A 17619-nucleotide genomic window follows, 5' to 3' on the forward strand; every position below is an offset into this window, starting at 1 on the left:
CTCGGGGTGAGTACAGGCTGCAGGGGGCTGCAGAGGTCCTGAGGCAATCAGCTTCTGTAATAGGAGCAGTCTGGCCAGAAGGGTGCCCTGGGAAGGATTGCAGGCATGCTGAGTGCCATCCTGCCATGGCTGTGACGCTATCAACACTGAAGCTAGCATCAGCCTGCCTGTGCAGGCTGTGGTCACACTCACTGCAATATGGATGTTCCCCAAAGGAATGATACTGAATCCCTGTTTCCACCAGCAGCATTTGATGAGCAGGGGTTGGAGCAGGTTTCCCTTGGCCGCTGACTTCAGGTGTGTAGGCATCCAGACTTCTTCCACTGCCAGCACAGGGAAAGGGGGATGCTCACCCTCTCTCACACACCTCCACTCCACCTGCCTTTTCCATCTATCAGATGCAAGGAACATCCTGACAGCACCCAGGTGGCAGTTGCTGCACAGGGCACTGCTGATTTCTAAAGCAGGGAGGGAAGGATCCTGCCCCAGCAGGACCAGTGAATGTGGGAGATCTCCCTGCACTAGCCTGTCTGCATTGCTGTCCTTGTACTGGGAAACTCGTACTGGAAATAAAAGAGTTAAAGAAATCACTTTTTTTTTTAAATGTCACCTCTAGAGATTGGGGAGTGTAGGTGAAAATGTGATGTTACTTAATGCATTTTGAACGAATTAACAGGTTCATAGGTCAGGTCTCCCATTCCCAAACGGTTTGGTTTTTTGTGTCTCTTTTCTATAAATCAACATCTTTCACTGCTTTAATGAGTCTTTCTGTTCCCTTTGGCTTCATCTCAGCATGCAAGTGTAATGGGCATGCTGACACTTGCCATTTTGACATGGATGCATGGCTGGCATCGGGCAATCGCAGCGGCGGCATCTGCGACAACTGTCAGCACAACACAGAAGGGCAGCACTGCCAGCGCTGCAAGCCGGGCTTCTACCGGGACCTCAGGAAGCCTTTCTCTGCCCCAGACGCCTGCAAACGTAAGTCAGCAACCTTTTGCTGGTAGAATGCTTCTCAGGTGGGAGGGTGTCAAAGGTAAGATCTACCTGCCTTTTCTTGGAGTAATCTTCTTGCTTCAGTGAAGGACAGGGGGCAACTTGAATTCCCTTTTTGATGCTGTTTGGAAAAAGCAACGGTGCAGTTTGCAGGGCAAAAGCCTGCAAGATGCTGTTGACAAATATATCCCAAGGATCCCTGTAACCTGGGGGCGGGGGAAGAGATGATTCATTGACTTTCTCCTGCTATTTTTGGAGAGCAAAAGCTGCATCATGTTTTCATGTTCTCCTTGTTTGGTGATTGCTGCAACCTCAGAAGCAGGGTGCCTCAGCCAACAGGGGTGCAGCTGATAAATAACATTGCCCACCAGTGTGTGTTCGCAGCAGCAGCAGGTGGATATGGAGTGAGATGTAAGGACACAAGTTAAGTGATATTCCAGAAGCCATGACACTGAGGAGGCCAGGCCAAAGGCAATGACTTGGCCACATGTGAAATTAAATATTTCCCAAGCAAAAGCAGTGATCCAAAAGCTACACTCCCCAGGGACCACTGTGAGGATGGTGACTCACTGTGCGGGACTCCGGATCCCCAGCATTACACTGGTCAGCTAAATATAGGATGCAAGCATGCTCTGTGCTCTGCGCTTACAACCACCCGCTGGCTTCTCCAGATTTCTCTTCACTGGTCCAAATCTGGAGGAGGACCTTCACGGGTGGGAGAAAACAATCTGACTGACACCCTGCTTGGGTCATTTGAGGAGACGCTGAGCACATCCCTCTCCTCCAAAGGAGAAGTACCTGCTTTTAAAGGAAGATAAACCCTTCTAGGGTAGGGAGCTGCACCCGAGGCTGGGAGCGTGTGTGCAGTGTCACTGTTATCTGAGGGGTTGGGTGGAGAACAACCACTTTTGCCCCACTCCCATGCTGTGCATCACCCTCATGAGACTCCCAGCAGCCCTCCCAGCCTGCCACAGAAGTGCTCCTCCTCTCCACCTTTCACTCATTGCAATGAGGAGCAGCAACAGCTGAACCACCTGTTTTACAATCCTAATTCTGTTTATGAAAACAGTTCTCCATTACTTGTGTAAATAATTACTTCACTGCTGTAGTATTTACACAAATTTGTTTTTTTTAAACAAGGATTGTAATTACTTTTTAAGACTCCTTTACCTACTTGTGTACATTGAAGCTCCAAGTCTCCTCCTCTGAAATACGAGATAGTTTCCTTCTGTAATTATTGCCAGAACTTAGGCAATGGGCTTTTGGTTTGGAGTCTCATTAGTAAAGAACCAGATTCAAATCTTGTATATAGACCCAAAGCAGGGTCTTGAGGGTTGGGGTTTTTTTTTCTAACTCATGGATTCAGCCTTGCTGATTAAAAAAACCCACAACTGGATTCATTGACTCCTGGTAGATAACACAGGATAAAAGACTGAAATAAATTCTGTATGGGACCTTCAAGGTTTGAAATATGCTTTTACTGGAGTTGTGCTACCTTTCTTTGCTGGGATTGTATTTCCTGATGCTCTTTATGTGCCAGCTCGCATCAGGGCAGAGCATGCGCTTCTCTGAGGTCATTGAAGCGAAGTCAAGCTTTGCCACTGATTTGGCTGTCATCTTCTGGACATCTAAAAAGCAATTTTTTAAATTGCTAAACCTAAAAACCTACCACCTTCACCTTGGAGGTGGTAGGAGTGGCTGCCCACTCCTGTGGCGTCTCACGCAGCCCATGGAGGAGACGGAGTTTCACAAAGGACCCATCAAAGAGTTTTCCTAGTGCCAAAATGCCCAGTCCAAATCTGTGGCTGTCTGGAGGGTCCAAGAGGAAGTCAAATGGCACCTCCTGGGCTGGCCAGCATGGAGCCTCCTTCCTTGCAAAACCAGATGGAAACAGAGGTCTCGGGATGTATCACTGCAAAACAGCCACAGCTCAAAGGGAGATCTGCCAACAGTGTGCGTGTGCCTGTGTGCAAGTGAGACCAGCACTAATGAAGTCAGGCGTTACATCACATCATTAGCTATATGGTATCCAAATACCAGGAGAGTTGATTAAAAAGTTTTTCTCAGCCCTTCTGGGCAGGAGGAAGCTGTGGAGATGAAATGATTAATGGGTATTTTTGTTGATGTACGCTGGTGCTCAGTATTCTCTGCTTTCTGCATTCATTTCTAAATCACTGGCCCGTGGCATTCCACTTCTCACATTTTTTACCCCCCACAAGTGTACCTGACATAAAGACTATAAACCTGTTTCCATTATTCTTTAATGCAACAATCCAGCCTCTTTATGGACCAGTATGTATTCATGAACTCTGATATTTAAAGGCCAAAGGTAACATATATTTGACAAGAACTGTAAGATACTCTTGAGTGAGAAAAAGTCTGCCCTTACCTTCTGTATTAAGTACATCTACTTTGTTGCTTTTTTGTTTTTTCTTGTGTTTATGAATTACAGAGCATGAAGTACTTTATCTCAGGGAAATAACTTTCCCCGGCAGAAACTGGGTTCCGCAAAAATGTAGGGATTATCTGAATGCTTTCCTTTCAGAGACCTTATTGGTACAAACACACAGATTATTTCCCTCGGGGCTTTTCAAACCCTCACAAATGGTCTCCTCCCTAAGACCCCTTCACCATTTCCCTTCTAGTCACCCTGGGACTCGGCATCTCACGGGGGAGCCCAGCAGCTTGCGAGGCTGTAGCAAATGATTAATGACTGTTAAATTAAATTATATAAGACTGATTACAGCCTATGCCTGGCACGTTTCCAAGTACCGTGCCATGGTCTGCAATAACAAGGGACATGCGTGGTGCCCTGTTATTCTCTCTGGGAAGGCCATGGCATTGCCTGGTTGCTTCTGGCTCAAGGCACCGTTATTGCTCAACCATGGGGTAGCACTGAATATTTAAAAATACCAAGGTCAAAGTAAATAAAGGAGTTGTTAAGCCATAATCTTTAAGGATACTTTAAAGATTCTCGTAGGTAAAGAGTGTATATAATGTTTGCTCAGGAGTAGGTGTGTACCCGATAAAATGAGACGTTCTGCCATTTAAAGCAGCAATCTGATGACTCTTTTCCCCCCGCCTTACCTATCAGTCCTTTTCTTTACATCCTTTATGAATTTTTAAGCCGCAGCTACAGTATAATTGCAGACAATAAATTGGGTTTTATAATTGCCAAGTTTATTTCTGCTTTTCAACTGTAGGTTTTTGAGGGTAAATATTTGTCATTTCCAAAGGTTAACTGGCAGCTGAAGAAACCACAACAGTATCACCAATCCAGGGCAGTGAAATGCAGCTCTACTGGAGACCAGTGGGTTTCAATCCCGATCAGCACATGCAATGCTGGGACGGGCGGCTGTTAATTCAAATGTGCGTGGAAATCATGTGCAAAATACTGCTATGCAGTACAGGGTGGTAAACGGGCATTTTAACGATGCTGCTTACAAATTGAAAAGAAAGCTAAAAGATCAAGCTTGTGGAAGGTCTCTCTTGGTCCCAGGTTAGCGATGCCCAGCCAGCCCTTCTCTCACTGGAGCTCCCTTGGCCTGGAAATCCCCATCTTCCCCCGTGGGGTGGCCATGGCATGAGACAGACACTGTCCTGAAGCCTCACGCTGACAGTCTCATGCTCTGCCACCCGTGTATCCACCGCAACGTTACATCCAGCTGTGTCTGTAGTTGCTTTATCTGCTGCTCAGCTGCTCTTCTCACCTTCCTGGAGGTGAGTGTTCTTCTGCCTGCACTACAGTGAGGTGCAGACTGGGTAGAAGGAGAAAAACGGGGTCTAAAACTAACAGTGCAGCAGCCCACGAGGGAGCAGTAGCTGCAGCTACCAATGTTGTGTGATCAGTCCTGCAGTCCTTTTCTTCCTGCCATTGCCATAGTATGGGAGCACTTGATCCTATCTTCATGCATTTCTTTCAAAGTTGGTATGACATACTCACATTGGAGCTCTGGAGCCTCATTTCTGTGCTTGGGGCGTAGTGATGGGCTGCACTTTATGCCTCTGCATTGCTCAGCACGTTCCCATTGCAGCACATCACAAACACTTACTGTGTCGTAAACTTGCCACCCAGAGCATCCATTTAACACCACCTAGTATCGTCTTGGGCCTCCACCCAAGGTGCAAGACCAAAAAGCTTCAGTTTGGTGCCCAAGGTTGCCCTTGGCAGCTCATAGGGGAGGAGCCAGGAAGGACAGGGTCCATGGAGGTCGGTGCACAGCCCTTGTAGAAATGACCAACTTTTACAGTACATCTCTGCAGCTTTTGTTAAAAAGTATAGCCAACTACATTCTCATTTTAATTGCGTGTGAGCTTGCTGCTGTATTTTTCATAACAGCCTTTGTAAGTTTAATATGCTTGCCTCACCATGGTGTTGCTGCTGCCATTAAATTTTTCATTAGGAAAAAATTATGTGAAAGCATTGTCTGAAACATAAAAAGCTCCAACCTCCATAGGGCTGGGTGCAAAACTCACTGAAACCAGACTGAACCAGGACCAAATCTCTCTCTGAGCGGTGGGTTTAGCTCACTCCTACTACTGCAGGAGAATAGAAGAGCTTTAAGTGCTTGATATTTCCCCTGAAGGGGCTGAGGAATGCCAGAAATACCCACCACATCTAGTAGGAAAAGAGAACATTAGGCTACATGTGTCAGGTGTAAAACACTTCACAGACTTCAGGAGAAAGGTATGTGAGTCTTGGTGAGCGCTGTTGAAAACTATGCTATTAAATGTACTGGAGTTCACTGCCTACAGCTAGTTATGGAGTTTGTGGAGAGGCTTTCTAATCTTTTAATTTTATATAATTATATTTGTTAGGGAATGGAAAGGGTGGGGAAAATTTGGGGATTACTTTGGCAAAGTTTTTGGAATTGTAGTCGCCTCTAAGTTAACTGCCAATATTAATCAAGCCTTTAACATTTTGAAGTGACACTCCAGGTATGTCAAATCCCTGAAACCACAAAAATGTTGTCAGAGAAAAATTAAATATATGTGCACAGCAGTAAGTATCTCAAGAGGAAGAAAGGTTGTGTTGCATGTAGTGGCTTTTCTGCTTTATTGCCTTCACAGCTGCAAGAAAAAAAATTGTATTAGAATTTGGTAAAAATTCTCCTTCCAAATGAAATTTTCTTGGGAGATCTGATTTTTATGTAAATGGGGTTTTAGCAAAAGTCTTTCAGCAGAGGATTTTTTGCCATAATGCACAAGGCTGACCATAACACATCCTGGTCAGAGAACCAAACCCTGAGGGAAGGAGAGCATGAGCCATCCAGCTACTGGTCCTAGAGGGCACTGCTTTGCCTGCTGGCCAGGCCAAATGGTTGGATTACAATAATATTACAATAAATATTTCTGATCTTTGGAAAGGTTTAACATCTTCTGGGGGGGAAAAGGTTGTAGTCTCACAACAGACACAAACTACATTTATGCAAAAGAAAAATTCTAAGCAGCTGGGCAAAGAAAACTTTATGCCACCTAATTTAGGGCATCCTTTCAGATTTGTGAGAATATCCATTTCTCCCAGTGTGTCCTACTATGCTTCCAGTGCATGGTTCTGCCGCAAGGGGTTGTGGGGGAGGAAAAAAGAGCAGCCACCATTTCTGACATGCACTCTTCAAACTCACATCCCAGAATATATGCAAAAGCACGTCTCTGAGCCATGGGTGTCCTCATTCTTATATTTTTAACATTTTAAAATGATAGCGGTTAAAAGAAAATCAGACAGAGACAAAGGGGTACTTTTTGCTCAGCCTCTGCTTTAATTCCAGTGACCATTTTGAGGGGGGTTTTAACCTCCTGGATACAAGACAGTTGTTATTCATGTTTACAATGAAGCACCCACAGCTGCTTAAACATCATTGTGAGCCAGGCACATCGCCAGCTACTTGGCTGGACTGGAGTCCAGATGCAATAAGGAAAGTAATAACGACCTGTTTGGTAAAGCTTAACACCAGGCTAGGTTAACTAAGATAGCTCACAAAAGTTAAAATCATACAGATTCCAAAGGGAGACTCTGCTCAGATTTATATGGGCGAGGGGAAAAAAAGCCCAGAACCCCTCGCTGGTGTCCCTAGGCAGAGCGGCATTTTCACAGGCATCTCCTGCGCCTTTGTCCTGCAGAGCTTTTGCACTCACAGATGCTCTCCCTCCATGGTGTCCCCTGCAGCTTGCTCCTGCCACCCCCTGGGATCGGCCGCGCTCCCCCTCGGCCCCCGCAGCTTCTGCGACCCCAGCACCGGCGACTGCCCCTGCAAGCCCGGCGTGGCGGGGCCCCACTGCGACCGCTGCCTCCCCGGCTACTGGGGCTTTGGTGCCTATGGCTGCCGCCCCTGCGACTGTGCCCGCAGCTGCGACCCCCGCACCGGTGACTGCCGCAGCAGCAGGTGAGTTGGGGGGGCCCGGCCACCCACTCCCAGCCTCACCATACCCGTGCCATCTCCATCCCAGGGAGGGTACCCCATTGGTCCTATTTATGCATGGCACAAGGGCTGAAAAATATCCATTATATAAAATATTTGGGGTTTGGTATGGTCAGGAGCTGGGGATAGAGTGGGAGCTGAGGCTGCAGTCCAGCTGGATGCCTGGCACACCGTGGCTGGGCACCAGCCATGTGGGATTATTGGCTTTCAGCACTGGTGTTAATGTATCAAGTGTTTTCCATAACCTTCACAGTTGCTTCCTCTCCATGAGCAAAATATGGGCCTCAGGGACATCTGAGTGAGAGGAGGCCAAAGGCTTAATATTTTTGCTGCTGCAACTCAGCTTGCACTGACTGTGTTGGACTTAGACTCAAGCTCTGACTTTTAGAAGACAGCACATTTTAATGATACCCCATTCTCTGGATCTTATATGTTGCTTTTCTTTACCACACAGGGGATATTTATAGCATATAAATCCTTGTAATGTATTTTAAAGCCAAAATGGATTCATGACTCACTCTGACAGCACTTGGTGTGTTCACTTTCTGAAACTGCCTCTCGTGTTTAATGTCCCCAAGACATGCAGTCACGTTGCACCCGCAGGACGGGTTGGTAGTAGCCCTGCTTTTTGCTGGCTCCAGGAGGAAGGCTAACCGTCTCTCCCTTTCCCCTCAACAGCTCGGACGTGACATGGCACAATGAAGCACCTCCGTTCCAGGCAGTAATTAATGAAAGCCATCCCACCTGGGGCTGGGAGGATGAGCAGGGCTTCTCAGCACTCCGGCACTCTGGTAGGATGGCGGATTCGCACAGGTTTCTTTGCCTCATCCCTCCCACAGCAGCCAGCATGGATAGAGTCTTCTGCACTGGCTTTTATTTAGCAACCTGGCAGTTTCAGGAAGGGATGAATGCTCCCCCATTAACATCCCAGGTGACCACCTCCTTCCCCTTCAAAAGCTAGAGGAGCTTTCTGGCTTGTCCCATCAATGTGAGGACATGCAAACCCTTGAGGGAGGTTGCTCCGTGCTGAAAGCCTGCACCCAGCATTTAGCTGTCAGTAAGACAAGAGTTGCCTGCCTGAATCTGCAGTCCTTGAAATTAATTTCAAGGCTGAATACTCTCATGTTTTACTTGGCTGTCATGTTTTAAACATGTCTGTGTATTCACTGGAACTACTACCTGTTGGGCAAACCAGCAACGTTATTTAGAGGGTGAAGTTTGCCACTTCACTGGCAGGTAATAAAGAAATGTCTAACACAGAATTTGTTTCCCCAATAACCAAAACAATTTTGGCATCAATGCAGCTTATGATGCAATTCAGGATGGCCTAGCATTTCAGCTACGGCTTCAGCTGGGGAAGTCATTTCCCTCCTGCACCCCCAGTCTGGACGAGGCTGGTGCTGCGTGAGGTTGCTGTGAGGCAGGATGGCCCCGCAGCACAGCATCAAGCCATCCTCCCTTGCCATCGCTGCATGCAAGCAGGCAAGCATAATTTCCTCCATCTGCAGAAAACAGCATGATAAAATCTTGAAGATACAGTAATTGAGTTAATTGAGGGGAAAGCTCCATCATTTGTCTGGGCAACTTCATTTTAAATGTAAATAAGTATATCGTGTTATTCTTTGTTCTAAGATCACGGAAGTCATTAATCTGCCTGAACCTCTGCAACATTTCCTTTAAAAATTTTGTCTGGTACATTATGGTGTGGAAAATACCACAGGGAAAGACATGCGTGTTATTTGCATCCCAAGGCAAAATAATAAGTCCTTTGTTTCCCTTCAAATTGTAAACAAGGAATAATTGCCCTTGGACTAAGACTGTATATTCCGCCTGGATCTGAAAATAGGGCTTTTTTTGCATGAGGCTTGTGGATCACATGAAAATCTCTGGCTGGTCCTAGGCTCTGACTGTGAATGCTCCTGTCTTTGAAGTACAATCCACAGCCATTTGCTTCCTTCTCTTTCCCCAGGTAAATGCGAATGTAAAGAGCAAGTTTTAGGGAATCCCAAGGTCTTCTGCGGGATGAAGTACACCTATGGTGAGTTGTGGGTGAGGTGGCAGGGGTGTAAAGGGAGGTGCTGCAAGGCAGTGCAAGAGTGTAAAGCGTGAGAGGTGCTGCTGTATGCACCATTCCATGCTGGTAAACCCAGCAGCTACTTAGTCTAAGGGCAGATCTTTGACCTTTCCAAAATGTATAGATATCATGATGCCAAGTCAAGATGGCTGAAGTGTCTTGCTCTATTACACATCTCTCTTGCTACCAAAATACACTTGTGCCAAAATCACGGGAGGACAAAAGCTGGAAGTGTCCCTGAGAGGTTGTCTAGGTCCAAGACAGACTGTAAAGGACTGTTACCAAAAACAGGTCACTGAAACTCTCTGTAGACCAGGTGCCCCAAGCATGGTCTAGAAATCACTAAATCTGATTACACTGAAGGTAAGGAGGGGTGGTGATCACCACACAACACTACATGGAGAAAACGGCTCCAGCAGCCACTGGGAACTTCCCTCTCTCAACAAAGTTCAGCGTTGCAATGGGGTGATGTATATACATCTGATATATATACATGTCTGTGTGCATATTGGATTTAAATGAGTGAAAGGAGGCACTTTGTTTCCCAGGACCTCTCTGTCAGTGATCTGCCTCCTTCATACCACAGCTGAGCAAGGAATGCTCTGTGTAGCACTCCCTTCCTTCGCAGTCTTCCAGGGGTCTCTTGCACCTGTTTCATCTCACACTGAAGTTGAAAATGCACAGAGAGATAACCCATAACTCTGCAGGCTGCAGAGCAACCCACAAAGGGAAGTTCAAGGGGCCGACAGCTGTTGAAATACAGCCCTGGCTTAGCAATATTAGGGAAAAATCTGATTTTGCTCTGCTTTGCTCACTGGCTGTGATAGTGACTGTGTTTAATCTTGCAAAAGATAAGAATAAAAAAATAAAAAAGTCACAACAACTCTAAGTTCATAAATCATGTCTAAAGTGCACTCAGGCTTTCCACCCTTTCATCACTCAACATGCAAAGGTGTCAGCTAAACTGGAGAGGCAGATGAATTACGGGACTCATCACGAGCTTCAGGAGGCCATGCTGTAGGAGGAAAGGTTTTCCTGAACTTCCTAACGTGTGGTGTTGAATAAAGCACCATCATATGGTGATACCTACCAGTGTCAGCATCAGCACGGTCAGGGGGAGGCTCACGCACAAGACCAGAGCCCTGAGCCTCCACCACACAGGGGCTCAGCAGGTGGGATACCAGGCGGTGGGAATTGTGCCTGTGGGTATCTGTGAGCTCAAAATACTCTGTGATTTGCCTCAGTCCCCAACCATGTCTCAGTCTCCGCCACTGCATTTGGATTTGGCAATTCTGCAAAGCAGGAGGACCAGCAGCAGGAGTGCTCACCAGGGTGGGATGGGTGCAGCTCCTCACACCCCTGCCTGCTGCCTGTCCTGCCAGGGCCAAGGCCAGCAAAGCCTCCAGGTCCATCCCTGAAACCAAATATTTTCACTTGATTTCCAAAAGTGCTCAGGCAGCCAAAGTCTTTGCTGAGCTCCAGGGGAAAATGGGACACTCACAAGTTTTGAAAACCAGGTCATTGGACCTCTCCCATTGCCCACGTGACAAGCCCAGGGGCCGTGGCCAAACCAACTGGTGGCATTCCTGCCCATGGGTATGGGGTCATATGTGTTCCGCCATGGCTGTGCTGACCCCAGGCTCCCCAGCCAGGAGCACTGGGCTAACTCCACTGTAGTGAAGTAATTGTCCTCACTGCTTCACCCAGACACCTGCATTAGACCCCAAAAATAGAGCGCACTGTAAATAGTTTATATATCCCTGGTTTTGAATTTGTGTCTTCCCAGTGATCAAGACTAAGATTTTGTCAGCTCATGACAAAGGCTCCCATGCAGAAGTCAATGTGAAGGTCAAGAAAGTCTTGAAATCTACAAAGCTGAAGATCCTCCGTGGCAAGAGGACGCTCTACCCTGAGTCCTGGACTAACAGAGGCTGCACTTGTCCCATCCTCAATCCCGGTAGGTTTCACTCCCTCAGCAGTACATCCCCAGCATGTTTACACAGATATCATTCCCGGCCCTCCATCCCCTCATGTCAATGAGCTGAGATTGCAGCCCAGTGTTATTAAAAATTATTGGCTGTCACATAATTTGGATTCCAACAGCAATCTCCATCAAATTTGAATTTTCTAGAAAAAAACTTAATTCATTCTATAGATTTTCAAACATATGATTCTTTTTTTGAAGCATAACAGTTTTACAGCTTTACCACTCTCAGTCTGTTCCCAGAGGGAGGGAGGTCCACACCACACCATGACTACATGACGTATCTTTTAGAAACTAATGCTAAACTGAATACAGAAAAACACATTTAAATCTGATTTGAGTCATGGTATTGTACTGAAGTTCTCATCTAAACTCAAGGGAAGATGTCTTTTTGAAAGTAATGCTAATCTGTATCTACAAGATTTGGGAAAGATTCTCTTACGCAGTGAGAGAAGAGCTTTGGCTTCACAGGTTTTTCTTACCTTCTTTCATTGAAACAAAGTATAACCAGTGGTGGCTAAGCAGGGCATGTAGGCTGGTACTGTCGAGGAGATGCAGATGCAGGGGTTTCTTCAATAGAGCAAAACTAAGCTCTGGCTGACACACCTCTCTTTACAACTCCGAGATAAACCAACAGTTACCAGCTAATTCAGATAAAGGGTTTTCTTGCCATAAGGTGCACACATCTCTTGGAAATCAACCAATCGGAATGTTGACTTCAGTGCTGAGATGTCCCTTACATCTGCAGCACTAGGAACTTCCTTTGAGGGGGGAGGAAGGGCTGTCTGTGAAGCTGGATCACACAGAAAGGTTATTCATTGATGAGGTGTTTGCAGTCCTCTTTCATCTCCACCAGAGTGACTGTCTTTGGCTTTGAAGGCAAGCTGCCGTGATAGCACAGCTGTAGTCAGGAAGCCTTGTCAAGGTGCAAGGGTCAGATGAATCAGCAGTGTTAGGCAGGAATTTACTGTTTAAGTGCAGTAAGACTTTGGATATTGGTAAAACACCATAAATCTATAATTAACTAGATACAGCTGTTTTATTTTTCCATAAGCAATGCAAACGCAAGCAAGAAAGCCCAAAAGCGGTTGCCTTAATATGAACCTGGAGGAATGCTGTGGAAGCTGTCGGACACCAAGCAGGCGGGGCAACCCCGCACCTGACACCCAGCTTTGCAACTCCACTAACTTAAGAGGTGCTTCACTGATTTTCCCCAGCATAGGAAAAGACAGCAGTAATCACAAATCAATGAAGGTCACTTGGACACCAGTGGAAGGGTGGAGATGCAATTCTCTTTAGGGACAATCCAAGCACCTGACACATCAGGTGTTACTCCCTTGCCAGTTTTCATGTTTTACACTGCAAAGCTTGGTATTGTCTTGAAATGCAGCTGCTGGAGTCCCATGAGTATAAATTAATCTCAGCTTTCGTGCTGGAAAGAAGTTGTAAATTTGATCCTAATGAAAAACTTGAAAACATCAACTGGGTGCATTGTAAAGATTCAGTCATTTCAAAGGGGGAAAATAAGGAATCCCAGATACTTTTTAAAATCTCATTATTTTCTTTAGCTGCCACGTTCATTTCTGAATATAAAATAGTATATTATCAGATTTAACCCCCTCTCAGAGTAAGAGCTTCTGACCTCCAGATGAATAAACCAACAGCAGCCAGATAAAAAGCCAAGCTGACATAAAACAATTTCCTGGCATACAGCTATAATGGAAATCACATCTCCCAAAAACATAGAGGAGATCAAAGATTTTAAAAAAATAAATAAATACATACAGACATGTTTTTATTCTGTTTCAGCACTAAAAGGATACCAAAAGGAGCCTTCTTCAAGGCTCTGGCAAGAAATAAAAACTCCAAGCATTTATCAAATCCCCATGGGCTCTTTTCAGACGATAAATGTACTTAAGTTCCTACAAGGGCAACTCTGCTACCCTTGCACACCTTCCCCTCCACACACACCCACAGAGGCAGGTTGGATTTCTGGGGGGACATTGAGCTGAAAACTTTAAAGGTCTCTGCAGTCTGCAAGGGAACTGGAGCCCTTCTCCTTCTTGGCTCTGCCAAGCACAGACACAAATAAGTGGAGAGCTGCCTGCCAGCAATGCAGGGCAAAACACACAGCCTCAGGTCCTGGCTTGTGGCATCTCAGTCGTTTGATTTATTTTAATTTTACACTTCTGTAAGACAGATTGAAAATCTAGAAAGCCCTGCAGAATCAGCAGCTGCAGCAATATTTGCTCGCTTTTTGAGGGTGCGTGCCACATTTCCTCTCTCGAGGGAGGTTTAGGAGCCCTTAAAAAGTGATGTTTATAACAGCAGGATTGACCTGGCCAAAATGAATGTCTTGCAAAGGGTGATACTGCCATACAGATATCCTGTGTTTACGTGGCAGAAGAGAGGATGTGTGTGCCCAAAAACTCAGATGAAATAGATAACTAATTGTATTGAATTAAACAAAAACATGCTTGACCTTTAACTAGGGGACACTCTCCTTTTATTCTGAACTACAAAATGAAAACCCAAGAAAACACAACCAGGATGGAATAGGGTGACTGAGAGCACTGGGGGAGGCCCATCTCCCCAGGCTAGTTTGTACTGCCACGTGGTGCTCCTCAGAACGGTGAAAGGAGGAAGGGGTACAGGGGGCTCTCATGCTTGCTGTGCCCCAAGCATGCTGCTGAGAGACACTGGCCTTGGCAGGGAGTTCCTCCTGCCACGGGAGGGTTTACCCTCCTTGCTATCCCTATTTGCGGCACCCTTTTAGGTGTTTTTAGATGTCCCGTTTTAGGCTGTTGCGATCTGCAGCAGTGTTTCTTTAGCTAATTCAAGCCAAAGGCTTTGCCATGTCCTGCAGCTTAGCAGTTATTGCCTGGCTGCAAGCATTCTTCAAGTCCTGCTCTGAAAGCCAAGTGCAGATCTGGATGCCTGGGGCAAGCCCTGTGGCAGGGCACTGTGGAACCACGCTCCAGCCCTTCTGCTAGGTTCTGGACACTAGATGCTGTTGTCATGGTCTCTAAAACATCTGGCAGAGGCAGAAATTAATGAAGTTCTTTTCAGAGTGGCTGCCACCCCCTCGGGCTCTTCTAGGGTGCTCGCACCAGCAAATCTAGTATTGTGTCTTGTCAGGGTTTGGCTTGCCTTTGCCTGCAAGGGGGCACTGGCCATTTTGAGCAAGACATCAGCACTGGGCCATCCTGCACTGTCATTACTGCAGCGCACTGAACTGACTGATTTCCAGGCCCAGGTGTATTCAGGGAGGGGTGAGGCAGGTGGCTGCCAAATGAAGGTAATAGCAGTTCCCAAACAAGCTATAAAAAGCTGTAGCGCAGCCCCCAGAGTTCAGCTTCCATTTATATTTACAAGCTAAAAAAATCTAAGTTTGTATACTGCATCTCGCTGACAGATGCACCACAGGGGTCATTTTTCCATAGATACTGATATAGGTATAGAGATACACGAGAGAATCGGTATGTATAAATATTTCTTTGTATAAGCACTTTTTCACATGGCACTAGATATCCAAGCAGACTTTGCAGCATCAGTAGTCCTCTGAAGCATAGTGCTGTGCAGTCCCTGACCGCTTTGCTGGTTTCCAGGCTTGGAGTACCTTGTGGCAGGACATGAGGACATCAGAACGGGCAGACTCATCGTCAACATGAAAAGTTTTGTCCAGCAGTGGAAGTCAGCTCTTGGAAGAAAGGTCCTGGAGATTTTGAAAAGAGACTGCAACTAGAGGTGCGCGGCTGCCTAGGGTGTTTCTTTATGCACGAAATGCAACAGCCTTCATGGAGAGAAGACCTCTAGGATGAAAACTGGAAAGTAAGAAAATAGTGCCAAAATGTGTAGCGAGGCATTCAGAGTTGTAGGCACTGTCTAATTTAACCCTTCCTGGCCATTGTTCATTCACGCACCTGTAGCTTCCTTGCAAGGGGCTCACCTGAGCCCAGCTCATCGTTACATTGAGGGAAACAAAAGGAAGGGTGGACGCTCGTCTCACTCCAGTGCAATGTTGGAGCAACTCTTATGAAGCCACTGATTGCCCCAAACTAAACTGCCACCCTAGAGATGGAAAGCAGGCCCATGAGCTGCAGCTGAGAAGCAAAACACCACTGCCAGTCCTGCCAGCGTGGATTCTGAGTGACTTCCAGAGGCTCCCGAAGGATACTGTGGGGAAGATGATGGCCGCAGTGGCAGGTAGGTGCTGGCAACAGCGTGGCAATGACAACAGCTCTTTAGAAACACCCCCTCAGGTTAGGACACGGGACGTGTCAAAGAGCATGGAGTGCCACTTGCTTTTAACCTGGTCAGCCTGCTGAAGGTTTCCAGGGCTAAATTCTCTGCTGGTGCTGGTGAAGGTGGAGTTGCTGGAGTGAATCAAATCCCTCTGCCTTGGCACAAGCGTGACGCAGGGCAGAGGCTGGCTCTTCACCCACCGCACGGCCACAGAGAAGAGCCAGCTCTGGAGGGTGCAGCGTCTCTGAGCTTTTTTCCTTGAAGTTTTAAAAAATGAACCTAGCCCTAGTGTAAATATTTCATTGTATAAAGCACTTTACTACCTGCCAGTTTATGGTGCGGGAAGTCTAATTGTGTTGGGGAAAGAAGAGGTTGAAGGTGTCACATGAAAAAAACTCCCTGAAACAGAAGCACTCCTGAAGACCCCCTCAGTTGGACGGCGTTAACGGTATAAAGGGAACAGCCAGCCTGGCACTGGCCACTCAGAGTATCTGAGGATGCAATCTGAAAGATAAAGTATTTGCACTGAAGTCCCAGCTTCAGACCAGCACTTGGACCCTGTGGGCAGGACTCCAGCAAGACTTTGCAAACAGTGTGAGAAGAGACTTTGAGATAAAAAATGCAATTGCCGGAGGAGAAAAACTCTGCCTGCAGAAAAAGGAGTGGATGCAGGGAACTGAAAGGACTCACATTCACATATCACAACCCAGCGATTCATGGTGGGCCTGGAGTTTATTTTTATGTTAGTATTTAAAACCGAACATTTTATTTGTTTTCTTCTGTGTTATTGTTTGAGATATATACAGCCATTATACATCCTCATTAACACCAGTATGGAATATAGCACAGTTTACTGCAGTTTTCAGCACTAAAATATATCTTTTATGTAAAGCATCCTTAAACCACATTGCATAGAGTGTATTTTGTTCATGAGCGAGAGGGGAAAGAAAAGGAAGCCATACAAAACCTGGAAAAAATCACGAGTCTACCAGTCCACTTCATGTATGTATTTTTCTTTCAAGGTCCTGTGGACTCACAAAAAAATTATACTATTTTGGTAATTTGTTTTTGTATCTCATGTATGTAATAAATACAATATGATTTCAACATCTTCATCTCCTGTTACTGCTTACACCACTGGCAATGTGGTCTTCATGCCTGTGCTAAAGAGCACAGTGAAAATGGCACTGGGTGAGGAGAAGCTGCCATGGGGGATATTTTCCTCTCTGGAAGGGTAACGTTCACCATGGGGTAAAAAGCCAAGTAACGTGGATGGCTCACAGAAATCTCACTTCACCTCTGTTTTGGGAGGCTTACAAGCTCTTCTCATAAGAAGGAATTGTACCTAAATATTTTCAAAGCTGGCCAGATCCTTGCATCCACACAGACCTAATGGCTGAGCTGCAGAACAGCTACCCATAAAAAACAAGCTGGGGATGGCAGAAATCAGGCTCACTCCCTACATTTGAAACATTTGAAACTGTAAAGGGAAAAAAGAAGTCTGTGGGAAACAAGCACTGTGGCAGAAGGTCTATAAAAACACCACAGACTGAAGTCGAGCATCAGAAATGAGTGGCCAGGGTGTCAAGGCATAACCCACAGCGTGGGCAGCAGCTCCCTGGGCAGGCAGTTAATCAGTGACCACTGGAGCACCACACTGCAGCAGCACCCATCTCCTCGACAGAGGAGAGGGCAAGGAAAGAGCCCTCCTGTGGAGACACTTGGACACTAAGAGCCTCCAATATCTCTGGTTTGATTTAAAACTTTGTAGTTTTACCTGTTTGACGTTTTTTTCTTAGCTTCATTTTATATTAACGCCACTAAAACTATGTTTGCAATGGCTAGTTGATTAATGTGGCATTGTGAAAGCTGGAAGGTGTGAGCGGAGAGGCCTGCAATCC

General features: G+C 46.2%; 1 protein-coding gene across 7 annotated transcripts in view; it reads left to right on the plus strand.

Moving 5' to 3' along the window:
• NTN4 (netrin 4) overlaps positions 1 to 16827 on the plus strand; it is a 51156-nt gene extending 34329 nt beyond the window's left edge. For all 7 annotated transcript variants that reach the window (XM_027794242.2, XM_055808914.1, XM_027794243.2 and 4 more), the window contains 6 exons: positions 793 to 981; positions 7163 to 7379; positions 8094 to 8206; positions 9385 to 9453; positions 11276 to 11446; positions 15082 to 16827. In XM_027794242.2, the coding sequence (XP_027650043.2) occupies positions 793 to 981; positions 7163 to 7379; positions 8094 to 8206; positions 9385 to 9453; positions 11276 to 11446; positions 15082 to 15218 (896 nt within the window). In that variant the 3' untranslated portion in view covers positions 15219 to 16827. The remainder of the gene's footprint in view (positions 1 to 792; positions 982 to 7162; positions 7380 to 8093; positions 8207 to 9384; positions 9454 to 11275; positions 11447 to 15081) is intronic.
• Positions 16828 to 17619: the final 792 nt, after the last annotated feature.

The sequence above is a fragment of the Falco peregrinus genome, chromosome 6, assembly GCF_023634155.1.
Source record: "Falco peregrinus isolate bFalPer1 chromosome 6, bFalPer1.pri, whole genome shotgun sequence".
Taxonomy (NCBI): Eukaryota; Metazoa; Chordata; class Aves; order Falconiformes; family Falconidae; genus Falco; species Falco peregrinus.